Below are 17488 nucleotides of genomic sequence, written 5' to 3'. Positions count from 1 at the left end.
ATATTTTTACGAAAATAGTCATAAGTTTGCCATTAAAAACGCTTTGATGCCCTCGTTTTTCAAGCCTGAACATTTCAGTGACTATCTGCCTTCCTATTGGCTGAGAGTTGTGTCACAAACAGATTGGCAGCCAAGCGAACCTATCACGGTTCGTAGTTTCGTTGGAATGGGTGTGGCCTCGCCTGCCTGGTTTTTCATGAATTTTCCGTCCATTTCACTTCACCGTCACTACCGCCGTTCTTTTTAACCGGGACAACATGGCTACTGCAGCGAGCCGTTACCACAGCGAAGACGGCAGGGCATCGAAACGACAGAAAACCGACGGAATGGCCACGGTCAGTTGGTTGCATGTTGGCAGGGACGGTTTTCGCTTGTAGGATAAATGCAGTCCGTGTTATATTTGACAGAGCTGGATTAATTTGAAGCGGCTTGTGAAAACGTGTCGCGACGTCGTCACGGGTCACCGAATCAAGAATTATTACGTCGTTCCAAAAACACCTCAAATTTAAAAAAAAAAGTAAAGCAATTTGACGCTGTTTATTTCACCAAGGATTTTAGTTGCACGCATTAACCTGTGCAAATCTTCAACCGGAATGAGTTCGTCGGAGGGCGGTTTCCCCGGCCGGGCCTCGTCGGAGTCCGGCTTTGTTCTGGTAACGGTGTCGAGTTGCGTTAGCCGGATGCTAACGGTACTCTTACACGGGAGACGACCTTTTTGAGATGGGATGAATCAATAAGGCTCATTTACTTTGCGCAAATACGTTTGCGTCATTGTTTGATTTAAACTAATACGTAAACGACAAATAAATACTAGATGTGTGGCGATTAAATGAGAAATAAACGCACAAACGATGAGGCTAATCGACCCCCTTTTTTCGTTTTGCTAGCTAATCCCAGGGTTAGCATCTCTTTCTGAGCAAACAGCTCTGAGCACGTTTGTGACTCACGTGGCGGTCATTTTATTGTCTTAGTAAGTCAAACGGAATGCATCAATATTTATTTATTTTTGTAGGGGTACGAAGACCCACACAAGACCCTTCCCTCGGTGGTGGTTCATGTTCGTGGTCTGATGGATGGCGTCACGGAGGCCGACATTGTGGAGGCCCTGCAGGAGTTTGGAGCCATCAGGTATTAAGATAACCATCTTGTCTTGTTTTTAAAATGGGATTTTGTTTATTTTCACAAAGAGGTCATAACCTGCAAAGTACTACTCTTGAATAATAATAATAATTATTTTCTTTCAGTTATGTGGTTGTGATGCCGAACAAACGCCAGGCCCTGGTGGAGTACGAGGACATGAACGGGTCGTCTACGGCCGTCACTTACGCGGCAGACAACCAAGTCTACATCGCCGGCCACCCGGCCTTCATCAACTATTCTACCAGTAAGAAGATTTCCAGGCCGGGAGACTCTGACGACTCCAGGAGCGTTAACAACGTTCTCCTCTTCACCATCATGAACCCCATCTACCCCATCACCACGGTACGCTCAAAGTTGCACTGATGTGCAGGTTCAAGTCCGCACGTAGAAATGAACCAGTACTAAAATAAAATTCTAACTTCTCCGTCCCATATGGCTCCAAATTAGATAAAGACCTAATATTTGTAAGACAAGGTTTCTAAAATCAAATAACAGGTGCATCAGGATCGTTGGAAATGTCTGATAGTAGGTGTTTCACAAATTCACAAACATTTTAGGAGGCCTTTTTCTTAGATCTGATGGCTCTATTATAATTTAAAATAAAGTATTGGGTTGAATCTATTTATAGCAAATTGTCATAAATAAAACTGGTTAAACTTGGTGTTTTGCCCCAATTGATATAACTGAAAAGTTAACTCATCTTGTACGTCCCTTTCATTCTCCTCTTTAGTCCCGTAAATCAGGGCTGTATTTTTGTGGGCTTTGTTTTTGCGACAGAGACCATTTTCTGTCATTTTAATTGAACAAGCCCACTTAAAGGGTAACCAAGTTTTCAGACTGTCAGTTAACTCAGCACCAAATGTTGTTAAATTTGAGTTTGACAGCACCATGAACACTAATTGCTGATTATTTACTTTTGATTTTTAAATGTTGTCTTTCACCTGGCGCATGTGGAAACACGTTTCAGTTGCAAGCTACGACAGCGAATTGAATTGTGAAACATGCTTGTGGGTAAAAGTGTTGTTGCTTCAGGCGGTGCCAGGTAACGTGGGGTCCGGATGGACCGGGTATAACAGAATTTACTGGTAGAGAAGAGCACTTGGCATGAAACAAACATTCCCAGCCTCCATTAGATGGACTCGATGCCTATCTTGTCGCTTCAAGCTTATTTTAAAATAAGATGAAATGCGGTGATGTTGTGGAGATAACCTTTATCTTTCTGTACGCTTTTCTCAGGATGTCCTCTACACCATCTGCAACAACTGTGGCCCCGTGCAGAGAATCGTCATCTTTAGGAAGAACGGCGTTCAGGCCATGGTTGAATATCCTTTTTTAAATGGTTTCACTCATTGTGTTGAGTTACGTTGTTATCCTGTAAGCTGACAGCAAACAGAGGACTCAATTTAACGCTTCACTGAAAGAAAGCACATAAGTGGTGTCATCTTTACATCAACAGTCAGGAATTCACCCAGAGTGGCTCTTAAGAGTTGAAATCTTCGATCCACAAAGAGTTCCTTGTAACCACACAGAAAAATTCCTCATTTAAAGGAGGTTTCTTTTCCCTAACTCTGTCATCACGTTTGACTCGGTGCAAAGTGCTCAGCGAGCCAAGGCGTCGCTCAACGGGGCCGACATCTACTCTGGCTGCTGCACTCTGAAGATTGAGTACGCAAAGGTACGACGGCAGGACGAGACAGACGTCTTTACAGAATGTGTTTATGTAAACATTCCTTTTAAATGTTGGTGGTGCAGGAGGTTGCAGGTTTAACTTCCAGCTGGTTGCTTGGTGTGAATGAGTGTGTGCTTGTCTTGTTTGTCTCTCTGGCACCCAAATTACATCAGTCGCCAGCTACTCTTCAACCTTCACATCTCTCACAGATGTTACCTGTAACTCACCAGGATCACATCATATACTAAACATATAACATTAACAGTGATCTGACACGAGTTAAACCGATTTTTATTATTTATTTGTACCAGCCACTTAAAAAAATATTTGCTCTCAGCTATGCCTGTCCTGACCTGATTACCATCTGGGAAAGTCCAGATGCAGCAGCTGCTTCAGTTCACTATAACCCACAATTTAGTTTTAATAAAGAATACAGACTGATATTAGGGTTGGGCATAATCGTATCAATTAAATTGCAAATCGGGAAATACAGTTATAAATTATAGATCAAGTAGATTAAGTGCTAACATGAGTAGAGGCTGTATTGTTTTATTTGCTTAATAAAAGGTCATTTAATATTTAAAGTGATGCAGCTTTAAAACGATGCCTTTTTAATATTTTGATTTTACTATTTATTAAAAGTCTTTGGTTTTTGTTTCTGGAACTGATGAGGAAATTAACCTGAAGGGCCGGAGCTTCTTACTGACAGGAAATGAATCTTTGTGTTTCTGCAGCCGACTCGTCTGAATGTGTTCAAGAACGACCAGGACACGTGGGACTACACCAACCCCAACCTGGGAGGCTCAGGTAAGACCCCAAACACACCTTGAGCGATCACTGTTAGACTCCATTACTGCCACCAAACACACTGATCCACACACACACACACACACACACAGCTTAAACCGCCTACTTTATAACATGTTGGAATCATTTTGTGTGGCGTTCGACCTGTCGGGGTCACACACACACACAGAGGAGAGGTTCGATCTTACTGTAAATATTTGTTCAGTAAACACTAACAGTGCTGTGTGTTGGGATTGGCAGGAACACGTTTGCAGACAGAAAGATGACAGCGTTGAGCGTCAATGTTTGTTTTTTTTATAAACCTGGCGTGTTTTTGTTTTCCACGGACTGGAAAGTGTCTAAAATGATTCACCTGTGGATATCTTCAGGATATCATTTTTATTTCCTGTGGAATGTCGTCCTTCTAGATTCTTGCCTTCATGTATATACTAGCTTAGCTTTTCTGGTTTTACTGTAAACAATACGTTCAGTGGTTCCCAACCCTGGTCCTCAAGGACCCCTATCCAGCATGTTTGACTTGTTTCCCTGCTATTCAGCAGCACCTCAAGAGCTTCTGAGTTTGAGACATTTTCAAAATTTAATATTGACTCAGTTTTATGGTTTTTAGTATTGCTTCTAGAAGCCATTGATTCTTTGCCATTTATTTGTAAATAATAAATCAGATAACATGTTTTAAAGCAGTGATTCTCAACACTGGTCCTCAAGGCCTACCTCGAGGAATGCTCAATTCCGAAATCTTTTTTTTTTAATCCCATCTTTTGGTGTGAATGTTCACATTACATTTTAAATGTGACCTGCATCAGACTCCTGTGTGAACGCTACACAGTGCTGATGTGTCACGTGCAGTAAAGACGTGCCGTCTCCTTCAGCTGGCTTGTTTGTTTACTGAGTTAGCAAGGATGCTACTTTGTGCACGTTGAATCTGAAGCTGTTGTTTAATCTTGGAGCCGATTAAATAATTATCTGACGTGCTTGTTTAGTTCAGTGTTTATATCTGAACCTGCCTCTGACCGCGATGCTCCGGTGAAGCATTTTATTTTTGAACGAAGCGACGAGCTGTAAATGAAGTATTGACTGAGTAACTTTAGGATCGATACTCTCCGACCCAGGCTGGAAATTGCTATCTACATGGAAAATGAAAAGTAAAAAGACGAAGCAACTGGACTTGTGTTTTGGAGCTGTAAACACATGGAGCTACAGATTTAAACAGCGTGACTTGAGGTTTGTGTCCTATCGATCCTTCACCCCCACCTCACTGATGAAAGAGTCTGATGGAATGTGACACGAGCATTCAGACTGCAGTCACTTTGAAAACATCAGATATTTACATCTGATTTAGAACCACATACCGAAACGGCCTGGGTCGGATTTGAAAAAAATCTGATTTGTCGCGTTCAGACTGTCATAAAAATCAGATATGGGTTAGATGGGACAAAAAAACGTATTTGGGTCACATTTGTCTGCAGTGTGAACCTAGCCAAGGACTCCTCTCCTGCATGTTTAGATGTTTCCCTGATTTGACACACCTGGTTTGAATGAATGAGTGATTAACAATCTTCTGAAGACCTGCTGAATAGCAGGGAAACAAGTAAAACATGCTGGATAGGGGTCCTTGAGGACCAGGATTGGGAACCACTGAAGTTTTCTGCTTCATGACGTCAGTTTTAGTCTGCTTCATGTTTTCATTTAACCAGAACACTTTGCATTTTTTAATTTTTTTTAAATTATAAGAAAATTATGATTACCGTAATCCTCAGAAACTTGGACATTGTGCATGTTTTATTTTAAATTCAATTTAGACTATATTCTTTCCATATTTCTTAGCTGTACTTCTGGGTTAAGTTTCTCACCGAGCTGTTCAGAACAGAATTAATAACTTCATGTTTGGGAGAAACTTTAAATCAATATTATTTCAGTTTAGTCTGAATTAAAACTGCATGAGTTTTCCTGTCAAACAAGCAGCACAGTGAGGGCAGAAATACTTTGTTTGACAAATGGGTGTTGACTGTTACCTCCTCAAAGGATTGTTGACGTGCTTGTTATAACAAACTCTTGGGGGCACGTTTTCTTTTTGCTTGCATTTGCTGTTCCTGCTTCCCTCCCGACCTGGGAATCTTGTTTAAAGACACAGGAATCGAGTTTTCTCCGTATGAAATGGTTGCATTTAAAGTTTAAGAGTGTTTTTTGTATGGGATAAATCTTGTGCCAGCAGGAACTGAATTTGAATGCATTGGTTTGAAAATGAATTTCACTAAATTTAAACTGAATTTAAAGTTTTGTATCTGAGTTAATTTGCTTTGAAACTGTATTTTGGTTTATTAAATATTCAGTTTGACTACTTTCACTTTCAGTTCCATAATTCAGATTTTTGTGTCACATCCTGGTCCTTGAGAAAGCCAGGCAGAGTAATCAAACACAGATCCACAGATTTATGTTTCACTTTGGTGAAGTTTCCCTTCTGTGTGTAACAGAGTTGATGCAATCCACTGTAAAAGTGACAAAAAACAAAGTTATTTTATTGCAGTGATTAATTTTACCTATATGTAGAAAATGTTACATTTACATCATGGATCACATATTGATCAGATGCTGCTGCTGACTGATCCATGACTGTCACTTTTACAGTGGATTACATCAACTCTGTTACATAGAGAAGGGAAACTTAACAAAAGTGAAACGTAAATCTGTGGATCTGTGTTTGTTTACTCTGCCTGGCTTTCTCAAGGACCAGGATGTGACACAAAAATCTGAATAATGGAACTAAAAGTGAAAGTAGTCAAAACTGAATTTTTAATAAGCCAAAATACAGTTTAAAAGCAAATTAATTCAGATACAAAACTTTTAATTCAGTTTCAATTTAGTGACATTTATTGTCAAACCAATGCATTCAAATTCAATTCTTGCTGGCACAAGATTTATCCCAAATTTTTGTTTTAATTTTTCGACATGAAAACAGAAATGGTCTTTTTGTGTTAAAAAGTCGGAGGCACAGACCAGCATGAGTTAACGAGCTGTGGTCTGTGCTCTTGTGAGAACATGCTCATGTTGGTGCTGAGGGAAGTGCAGGTGTATGCACACCACCACCACCACCACGCAGCCGTCAGTCCACTGTCTTCAGTAAGGACACAACCACTCATACAGAGGGCCGAGGACCACCCACTCCACATGACGAAGTAGGACTGATACACCAGTCATTCCTCATCTCTTCATTCTTAAAGATCCATGAAGACATTTGAAGGGTGCGGGGAGTGTTTGGGCCCTGAGCTACACTCGGTGCCTCCCCCCACCTCTTTTCTCTTTCTTCCATCTTTTCCTGTTGTGAGACACAAGCGAGCGACACACTGAAGCAGACCACACCTTGCATCTACAACGCTCCACCGTCGACACAAAAAAACTGAAGATTTAACACCAGAGGGACGCACAGCTCCACCCAACAAACAAAGAAGGTACAGACAGACATCCCTCACCCCCAGCCGCCGCCGCGCACTGATACAAACAAGCAGCACATTTCACCGTGTCTGTGGGTGGGGGGCTGCGCTCGTCACGCCGCTCGACATGCAGACCAAACACTTTGAGCGACATACTGCCGACGCTGCACCGACTGATCCTGACCTACACCACCCATCAGCGGCATTCAACACAAGGCATCCGAAGACAGGACACTGCTGACAACACCTCCCAGCACATTTCTGCTTAGTCCCCACATGTTCCCCCTCCCCTACATGGAGTTCAGCTTCTCTTTCTTGCTCTTTCTGGTTTTCTTGTCATATTTTCCTTGTTTAGATATATATTTTTTTTATTATTGAATTTTTTTTTCTCCTAAAGTACCTGAGTTTCTGTAGAACCTGTGTAATGCCTTCCATGTAATGCAGGTTAATTTGCGGCTAAGCGGAGCCACCCCTCCCCAACTGAAATGTGCTCTATGGCAGCCTGCCGGTGGACGCTAAGCAGGCTATTCCTCTAAAACGGATCACAAAGGCCGGAGCAGCCAACCATCTCAGCTGTGAGCATTTGATAAAAGCCAGAGCCTGTCCTGAGGTGGAGCGTTGTCCCCCCCTCCTTCAAACAGGAGAGACTGTGTGGGATGAAATGAACGAAAAGTGAAGGGAGCTCCTGCGGCTAGTGCCTTCCCACTGTTAATAACCAATGCAGTAAGTAATTCGAGACCCTCCTCGGAAAGTACCTGCACAGCACCACACCAAACCCAGAACCCCCCAACACGGCCAAACCAGACAGACATTAAGTGTTCGCTCATACACGTCGCCGAGGCCCGCTCCGAAAGCCGCACACATTGATACTCCCTCTGACACACTCATGTGGCTGGTTCAGCTCTGTGACACTTCTCCTCGGGGGTTAGAGTAACTGGACGTGAACCTGAGAGCGTCAGGAGAAACGGTTCGTCCACCAGCCTCACCTGGCTGCTGGGCTTCATCAGATTTCACTCAATTCTCTGAACAGTTGTTCAAGCAGATGAGATTGTTAGAAGCAGATTTATTACACTCTCCTGACATTTAGGTGGGGGTAATTTCCATTTAATAAATGTGACCCATCACATCGAAATGAGGATTAAGTCGAATTTGTTCAAAATGACCTAATTTCAGATTCCTGGCTTTAAAACAGGAATATTCAACTGGCGGCCCACCAATTGGTTCATTCATCTCTTCAGCCCAAAGCCCTGGTTTTCTACTTTAATTACTCTTAAGTTCTTTTTGTTAAACATAGAGTTGTTTGGTGTCTACAGAAACATCAGAATCTTGGCTAGAAGCTGGTAAAACCATTTCTATGAACATCCAAAACAGTTAAAATTACGAACAGTTGAAGATAAAACTATGAAAGTGAAAATAAAATTTGTTTAAAAATGTGCCAAGTCAGAGATGTCAAAATATTATTTGTGTTAAATATGAGGCATTATGTGTTTTTATTTTTGATATTGTTTAATTATCACTACTTTTATTGGGTTCTGTATGTTGTATTCATGATTAAATGCAGTAAAATAAACTATTTTAAAGGTAACAGATCTTTGCAATACTTGGTTTTATTTACATAATAACTTTATTTGCTGGATGTTCGACCTCTGAGCTGTTGCCCTGCAGTAACTGTGGCCCCCAGAAAATTGTAGTTGAATAGCCCTGATTTAAAAGCTACATTTTGATACTTAGATCATCCTGATATCATTAGTAGATCCAGAGCTATTATTTAATTTGTTTTGTTGGTTACAATAATGCATAAATATTTGATCTAAATCCTAATTTTATGTAATTTTAATGAGGATTTTTTATGTCATTTGAAAAAAAAAAACTCATAGTATTTGAATATTGAGATTTCCCAGCTGGAAAGAAACAAAAGCTTTGACAGCTCACAGTGAAAATCTCAACATTTTAAGGCGTTTTTCCTCATCAGTTTTTTGTTTGCTACTGCTCAAAAATGATTCAAAAATCTTTTTTAGCATACTATTTCAGACAGTTCATTGAAATGATACATTCATAACACTTATATTTTTACAAAATGTAATTTTTGCAAGCGTTTTTTTAATCAAAACCATCTGCCTGTTTCTCCACTGACAACTTCTAGACTTAATCCTCGTTTCGATGTGACGGCTCACATATACATAAATATATTTAAAGAAACTGTAAATTTGCTTAACCTGGCTTCCATTTTGATTGTGTATGATTGTGTACCCGTACAGATGGTGATGCCGATGGCAATGGAAGCGGTTCAGGTGTGTGTGAGCGTACAAACTTCTTACTTCTTAAACTTAGCCATTTGTGACACACTGTTCAGAGTGACTGAAGCTCCTCCCCCACACACACCCACCCCTTCGTTTTACACGTCCAGATCATCAGCATCCACCTCATCTTTACCATGTTCTTCTGTTCTGATTCAGGCCACCTGTGTGGATGCTTTGGATTAAAGTGGTCATTTCTTTAGGACACGTTGGTCTTCATATCTTAAACCAACACCTCCCTCCTCATTTCTCCTCACTAATTCTGATACTAAATTCAACCAGTGGTAGTTATTGTTAATGTGGGGGGAGGATTGTTTGTTTGCTCGTTTGGTTTTTAAGGTGCATGTCCCCTAATCTGGATTATCTCTGATTATAATCCTAACACATTTGTGTTGAGGCGAGCTATGTTTGTTCTGTGTTTTATTCTTGGGCGTCCCACTCTTCTGTAAATGTGTTTATTTATTTGTTTCTCCTCATTATTTATGTGGCTGTGTTTGTCTTCTCCTCCCTGTTTTCATAGAAGATGTGAACGCCAACCCAAACAAGCGCCAGAGACAGCCCGCCCTGCTGGGAGACCACCCCCCAGAATATGGTGAGACGTTTTACTCAGAATGAGCAGGAAAAGACCCACGATCATTGCTAAAGCTGGAAACATACTCGCTCCGACACCGACGGGTCAACGCGCGGTCACGTGGTTGTTCGGCAGTCGTTTTCGCACAGAAATTTCATAGCTCCAGAGACACCCCGCACTGAGCTCGGGAAACCCCCCCCCTCCCGCTGCAGCATACGTCACTGCATGGAGTTACTCCCCGCAACAGCCGACAATTCAGATTAAAAAGTCAGACTCGTCACTCACCCGACGTATTTATCCACATCTGTCCTGGTTAAAGCTCCACAGTTGTTATCAGATTCCTCCGTGCACGTCGTCTGTTTAATCTCCATTCATGAGTTTTTATTGGTTTGACTATCTTTATAAAACTCAGCTTCAACAGTCTGTTCTAGAATCTAGTTTTTTATTTAATTAATTAATTTATTTATTTATTTCCTTTTGAGTGTCCGAGCACTTTCAGTTTCAGCACAAACAAACACGCCCACGAACTTCAGACCAATCACACATTACCGTCATCGCAGGAGAGGGGTAAAAAGTTCTGCCGGCCGGTTGTGCATAAAGGGGCTGTCGATCGACTGAGAAGCCCCGAGACGTAATTTTCGTCATGAAACTGCAGCAACCCTTGCCGACGTCGGCAGTTCGGAGGGAGTTTGAGGAGTTTATAGGAAGTGTTTCACTAAACTGCTGCTGAATTTTCAGTTGCAGTCCTGTTAAATTCTGTGTTTGAGCTAAAAATTCAGGCCTGTAGTTGTGTGCACAGCTTGAAAACTACCATGTATTCTAATCCCTATACAGTTTTTATTTATTTATTTCCCATTATTTAACCAGGCAAGTCCCGTTGAGATCTCTTTTTCAAGCCCTGAAGGCAACTTATTGTACATGTTTTTAGTGGTGGGGGAAACCGGAATACCCGGAGAAAACCCACACAAGCACGAGGAGAACATGTAACCTCCACACAGAAAGACCCCAGGTCCAAACCAGGGATCAAACCCAGGACCACCTTACTGTGAGGCGTCGGTGCTAACCACTTTATCTTTTATTTAGGGTCCCCATTAGTCTCTATCGCAGCAGAGACTATTCTTCCTGGGGCCTAACAACAAAAAATACAAACACATTAAAATAAAACACAATTCATCGAAACAACAAAATTAAAAATAAATTAAAAGGAAAGGAGCCAGTTCAAAACCTCAAATACAAAACATGAAGATCACGAAAACAAAAACTATTTTAAAACTCGTTCAAAACCCTACTGAGGACTCAGAAAACACAATGAAATCAATAATAAATTCATTAAACAACATCAATCTGAAAACTGTCTCTTCTTCAATAACATATTCTTTAAAGTACCCTTAAATTCACTGCAGCTGTCGAACACTTTTAAATCAAAAGGCGAAACATTCCAGAGACTGGTTGTTCTGTATATGATGGTTTCCTTTAGTTGAATTGGTTTTCATCAGTGGCAAAGTAAACACAACAGCTGTAGCTTGTCTTGTCTGAAGTGGGCAACAACTGAGAAAATAAACAAAGGTTGATGTAAGGTTCAAATGTTAGAGAAACGTGCTAACCACTGAACCGTTGTGCCTTTTTTTTAACACAAAAATCTTTATCCTGTTTTCATTAGATGAAAACTCCAGAGTCGGCACAATAAAACGTGCAGATTAGTTGAAGTTTGGCTCAGATCTGAAACAAAACTTGCTTTTTTTCCCCATTTTCACTTCAATTTAATTAAAAACTTTAAAAACGTGTTTCTAAATGTTGAAAACTGAGCTTAAATGATCCTAAATGAGTCCAAATAAAAAGGGTGCAGGAAGTCTGCAGACCTGTTTACAATGGTGATGCAGCTCTGAAATATTTTAATTATTCACCGGACTCGTTTCTGTACTTCCTCTGAAGTTTCACTTGTGTACGTTTGTTTATTTTAGTTTTATTTTCCGTCTCATCCGGGGATCTGCCTCGTTCTTTAGGAGGCGGTTACCATGGCTACGACGAGAGCTACGGGTCCTCGCCTTATGAGGGCCGCAGGATGGGTCCCCCGATGAGAGGGCGCGGCGGGAGGAGCTACGGCCCCGGCTACGGACCCCCTCCCCCGCCCCCCGGTGAGTACGGCGCCCACGCTGACTCCCCGGTCGTCATGGTTTACGGCCTGGATCCTTCCAAGATGAACGCCGACCGTGTCTTCAACATCTTCTGTCTGTACGGGAACGTGGAGCGGGTCAGTGTCGGTTCTGTTTCCCCTCAGACTCTTTTAATAGAAATGTTTTCATTCTTGTGTTTAAAAATAGCAGCACCTTGTTGTAAATTTAATATTTCAAGTTGTTTTTGTTAAGGCGGATAATGTTGGAAAAGATTTAAAAACAAAGGTTTATCAGCAGAGTAGATCTTTGACAGGAAGTCCTTTACAAACAAGAGTTAGAGGAGAGCTGTGTGCGCAGAAACACTGGCGTTCAGAGAGCTCACGGCTCGCTGGTTTCCTGTCAGCAAGAGGTTTCTCAGCGGGAAGGAAACTGGTCCGACCTGTCCCCTGTCTCCTGTCACAGATCAAGTTCATGAAGAGCAAACCTGGAGCTGCCATGGTGGAAATGGGAGACTGTTACGCCGTGGATCGAGCCATCACACACCTGAACAACAACTTCCTATTCGGGCAGAAACTGAATGTTTGGTGAGTTGTTGAAGACTCAACATACCTGTCACGGTTCAGTCATCAGACATGATTGAACACATGTCACACGGAGCAAACATGGCAGCAGATTAAAATTAGCTGCCTTAAAGCTTATTGAACCTTTTTTACTGATTCCTCCTTTTTCTGTTTTACCTCCAAACTCAACTGAAAACTGAGGCAGATGAGTCAAACTGACACCTAAACTCTGACACACGAGGGTGTGTGACCATACATGTCAGCTCTCTGAGGGGATGGGGCAGCGGTCGGACCGCTCCGTGCAGTTGGGTCACCTGTTCACAGAAACCTCTCTGTCTCTGCTGACGTGTTTTTATCTGCAACAAGAGGAAAACCTTTTTCAACCCAATAAATGTTCTCTTCCTGCAGCGTGTCCAAGCAGCAGGCCATCGTGCCCGGGCAGTTCTACGACCTGGAGGACGGCACCAGCAGCTTCAAAGATTTCCACAACTCCAGAAACAACCGCTTCACGTCCCCAGAACAGGCCGCCAAAAACCGCATCCAGCACCCGAGTAACGTGCTGCACTTCTTCAACGCTCAGCCCGACGCCTCCACAGAGACGTTCTCTCAGGTCTGAACCTCTTGAGCAAAACAACTTTTCCTGTTTTCTATTTCTGCTAAATCTGTAAATGTGTTACAACAAATCTGTAAAGCAAAATTTTTTGATATGATTTTTTAAAGTAAGTCAAAGTAGATACCTAAATATGTTGTAAAGTGTGTTGAAAGTTTTATTTTACTTGATTTTGAGTGAATTTGATCCAACTGAAGTCAAATATAATTTTATGTAATATATATGGTGACAAATAAATGTTTGGATAAATTAAAAAATAAAACATTCAATAACAAGTCTTTTAGGCAGGTAAGAAAAAATAACTTTTGGATGTAAAAACTTCAGATTTCTTAACATTTATTAACATTTATTAACGGTACCATCATGGTCTGTCCTGTGCAGAATGACAAAACACAAAATTTCTTTACTAAAACCTCTGTAACTTTGCTCCAGTTAATTTCAGCAGCATGAATCTTTGCACAGGTGATGTCCACAAGTGGATTTATGGTTTCCAAGAGTTTTTAGTCTGATTCATTATGGTTTGAAATGGGTTATATACTGTCAAAAGAAAAAATTATTCAGGTGAGAGTGAAAAAAAAATTAAATATTGTTTCATCCCCAATATGTCTAAAACCACAGCAGCTGTTTTAATACAAACACTTCTGATGAAATCTCTCAAAAGTTAGCTTTATTTTGATGCTAAGATTATTTAAGTAGTTTGTAAATGCTGAGATACACTCAGTTACATTTCAGCATGGGATTTAAAGCAAAAACTTCAAGAAAACCCCTTGGGGCTGAAGAGGTTAAAAAAACACTTCATTACATGAATGTTTGAAATAGTTTTATTAATGTTTACAACTAAATCTCTTTCAGATTTGTGAAGAAATTGGTGTCAAGACCCCCGTTAACGTCAAATTGTTCACAGGGAAAAGTAAGTTTTGTCGTCTGGTTGCTGTTTATTATCAGGTTGATGCAGATAAATAATCTGGATTCTTTCTTTTTTAAAATCAGACGGTGCCGATCGCAGCGACCGCAGCTCCTCAGGTCTGTTAGAGTGGGAGTCCATCAACGATGCCATGGAGGCTCTGGCCTTGATCAACCATTACCAAATGAAAAACCCAGGTCTGTGCCAGACACTCGTGTAAACAAATCACTTCTTTACATCGTGTGTTCAGAGCATGAAATGTGACGTTTTTCTGAGTCCAGCTCCACGCCTCTTATTTGCAGCGATGCTCACGTCGTTTCTAATAATCCACAATGGTGCAGGACGTGGCGTCCCCGACTCAATCTGTGATTTACAGTATAAAGACGTACCGGTCTGTGCAGCCACTTCACTGAAATGTTTTATTGAACAGATTATGAATTTTGCCTAATTAACCCTTTAACACCTAAGGGTCAAAAAAGCTCAAAATTTCCACCTGGCATTTTTGGCTTATTTTACCTGAAAAAAGGCCAATAATTGTCCTGTGAGTAAATAATTTTGAACCTTTTTCAATAACTAATATTTTCAATATCTGGCAGTTAATTAAAATTTATTGCATATTAAAATAGTGTATTATCAGTTTTAAATGAATAAAAACCAAAAAGATAATTTCTAGCAAAATATTTCATCTCTGCTCTGAGAAAAAAACATGCTGTCTCTCATAACTTTCCACACTCTGCACCAAGCGTCTTTGGACGAGGGTAAACAAAGAGGTTGCTTCGTGAGCTTTCTGCAGCTGGTCACGTGACATTACCGTAAAACCCCATACATCAGTGAAAAGCCCAGATTCTTGGCTTTCAGGAACCGTTGAAATTTTTCAGATTGCACAAACGGTCCAGAACTTAGTGTTTTAAAAAAAAAAAGATGCAAAATGTGTCGGCGCTGACACGGCTCGGTGTAAGAGGGTTAAAGATATATTACAGTGTAATATTTAAATAAAACATTCCCCATTAAGTGGATGTTTACCCCACATATCCACTGAAAAGCCAAATAAATATCCTTCATTTAGATCAATTTAGACACTTTATGTAAATAAAAAGGGTGAGATATAAGATAAGTCAGTAAAAAAAACAAAAAAACAGCAATGTTTTTAATTTCTCTGAAAGTGAACACTGAAAGTGTTTCAAATCAAATCAAGATTCAAACTGAGACCTCCCCTTTTCATTCCCGCTCCTCGTCGTTCCACCGGTTTGGACTTTCGTTTTTACTTCTTTCTGGCAGGAAGCCAGTAAAATGATGATGATGAGCAGCGAGGAAGTCGCAGCTTGTTTATGAATAATTAATTCCAGGACAAAGTCAAAAAGGGTGAAAACCTGTCAGCGGCTGAGGATAACTGTCTTGTAAGAAGTGGAAACAGAAGATTAATTAACTTTTTAATCATCTGAAAGTTGTTTTTGTGTCTTGTCTTATTGGACACATTAACCTGAAACTGTGGTATTTCTGATGGTATCTGTTCCTGGACACGATGTTCAGATAATTCAGCACAGCGATCACGTTTCTCTCAATTTGGATCCAAACGTCTCGTTTTATCAGCAGAAATGATAAACGGCAGTGGCTCTTTCTGTTTCATGTTTGTAAGGATGGAAACTGACATGATTAGAAATGAAAGCAGAAATACAGAAAAGGACCAATAAATAAATACACAAATGCACCAATTATATCCAAAAAGGAGAACTTTACCTTTTACCTGCTTTGACCTATTAACGTCTGCTGTCATGTTTTTGTCGCCTCTCAGATGTGATTTTTCTGGTTCAACTGTTTCCTGACGTCTCCTCTCATCTCCTTCCAGGTGGTCCGTACCCCTACACGTTAAAACTCTGCTTCTCCACCGTTCAGCACGCTAACTAAGAGCATTTCACATTGGAGAGGATGAGGATCCCCTGAAGTACGTCTTCACGAGTACTTCGACCATGACTGCTTGAACACGCCTGAGGAAACATCTTCCAGCTGATCCGTCGTCTGCAAACCTCCTCATGTTTGGTATTAAACACCGTGTTATCAAATAACTAGCTTATAAATTTCAGATTTGTCACCCAAATGTAGCTTAGTCTCCATTAAGTTGTCCTTTTTACTTTTTGTATTATGGTTATTAAGTAACCTGGCACACCTGGTTTTATGCTCAGGTGAATAGAGATGACAGTGGACAGCGTGGTTTTGTAACTTTTATCTTTTTATTTTTGCCTTTTTTGTGTTATTTTAATTGCTGATTAAGTTTTGTGTCTCTGACTGATATGCAGATGGAAAATTGTTTTGTTCTACAAAAATAAAGAAAATCAAACAAGCTGTGTAGAATTTATTGATTTACTGTTGTGACCTCTGAGCAGGGGTCTGTAAGGCTCTGGGTCCTTGTTGTCCCTCGGCTTCTCAAGTGGCTGGAACCATTCTTAGAAAAAATAATAAAAGCAGCAATGTATATAAAATAATGACAGTATTAAAGATAATTTTAAATGCTTTAGAAATATTTAGGAGAGCTGGAACGAATGGATTAAAATGTCAAATCAATATTAAAATATATATTTTTCAGAATCTGTAAATTAATCAAAGTGTCTCATCAAACTTCATATTTAATCTCGAAACAGATCTAACAACTATATTAGATTATTTTTTAGCTCGGTTTGGTACCTGCTTCGACTGAAATCTTTTAAATCTGGAGCATTTTCACTTTTAACAAAGGAGTTTGAGTAGAAACATGATGTGAGTTTCAATCAGTGCATGCATTTATTTTCTTGCACAACCAGTTCTAGTTTCTGGATCGTGTCCACAAAGAGAAGCTCACGTTTATTAAAAAAAAAGTGCAACTTTCTGCTGCGAAGTTCTTACCTAATCTTCAAGAAGTCAAGTCTGTTGTAAGCAACCTGATTGTTGGATTTTAGTCATATTATCCAGGTGATGGCATGCCTGCAGCTGCTGACCTGTTTCTCAGTTCTGACACAACTGGTATGTAACATTTCTGCAAATGTGTGTGAAACCTGCACACACGGAATGACATGAAACATGTCCCCCACTGTCCTTTTCTGCTGTTTGGGAGGTATCCAGGTGGTTTCAGAGGCATTCATCTTTGTTTTGGATTTCCTTACTCAACATTGCAGAAAATATTGTGCAAAGAAAGAAAAAAAATGAAGAAATGGGTCCTTACAATAATGTTGGTTTTCTCCAGAGGAAAGAGGCCTTTTGAGGATTTCATATGATTAGGCTACATGATTGATTTTGATTTGATTTATTTATTTAACAGGAAAAGATTATTAAAAATCAAGCCTGACTCAGCATAATTGCTGTTTTACAGCAGGTTCCTGTTCTGCAGCACATAAAACACTCAGAATTACAACATCAC

At 40.4% G+C, this 17488-nt stretch overlaps 1 protein-coding gene across 4 annotated transcripts; it reads left to right on the top strand.

Moving 5' to 3' along the window:
- The first annotated feature begins 228 nt into the window (after positions 1–228).
- LOC106535846 (heterogeneous nuclear ribonucleoprotein L) lies at positions 229–16438 on the top strand. 4 transcript variants are annotated; one of them, XM_014032972.1, is made up of 14 exons: positions 229–335; positions 1013–1128; positions 1245–1482; positions 2377–2462; positions 2719–2815; positions 3544–3616; positions 9303–9335; positions 9865–9933; positions 11916–12163; positions 12489–12610; positions 12995–13196; positions 14049–14106; positions 14187–14297; positions 15947–16438. In XM_014032972.1, exons 1-14 carry the CDS (start codon positions 258–260, stop codon positions 16003–16005), a joined length of 1590 nt encoding a protein of 529 aa, XP_013888426.1. In that variant the 5' UTR covers positions 229–257; the 3' UTR covers positions 16006–16438. The 4 variants fall into 4 exon arrangements, with proteins under 4 accessions (XP_013888426.1, XP_013888425.1, XP_013888428.1 ...); XM_014032971.1 differs by having other exon boundaries at positions 9862–9933; XM_014032974.1 differs by lacking the exon at positions 9303–9335.
- The last annotated feature ends 1050 nt before the right edge of the window (positions 16439–17488 follow it).

This window comes from Austrofundulus limnaeus, unplaced genomic scaffold, assembly GCF_001266775.1.
Source record: "Austrofundulus limnaeus strain Quisiro unplaced genomic scaffold, Austrofundulus_limnaeus-1.0 Scaffold1589, whole genome shotgun sequence".
Taxonomy (NCBI): domain Eukaryota; kingdom Metazoa; phylum Chordata; class Actinopteri; order Cyprinodontiformes; family Rivulidae; genus Austrofundulus; species Austrofundulus limnaeus.
Note: the sequence above shows the minus strand (reverse complement) of the source record. Positions and strands in the feature narration are given on the sequence as shown.

Bases quoted from the DNA above. Each gene is read 5' to 3' on its own strand.
- LOC106535846 (XM_014032971.1), top strand. From the start codon at position 258: ATGGCTACTGCAGCGAGCCGTTACCACAGCGAAGACGGCAGGGCATCG. The intron at 14,107-14,186 runs GTAAGTTTTGTC...TTTTAAAATCAG, and splicing joins CAAATTGTTCACAGGGAAAA to ACGGTGCCGATCGCAGCGAC. The intron at 14,298-15,946 runs GTCTGTGCCAGA...ATCTCCTTCCAG, and splicing joins TTACCAAATGAAAAACCCAG to GTGGTCCGTACCCCTACACG.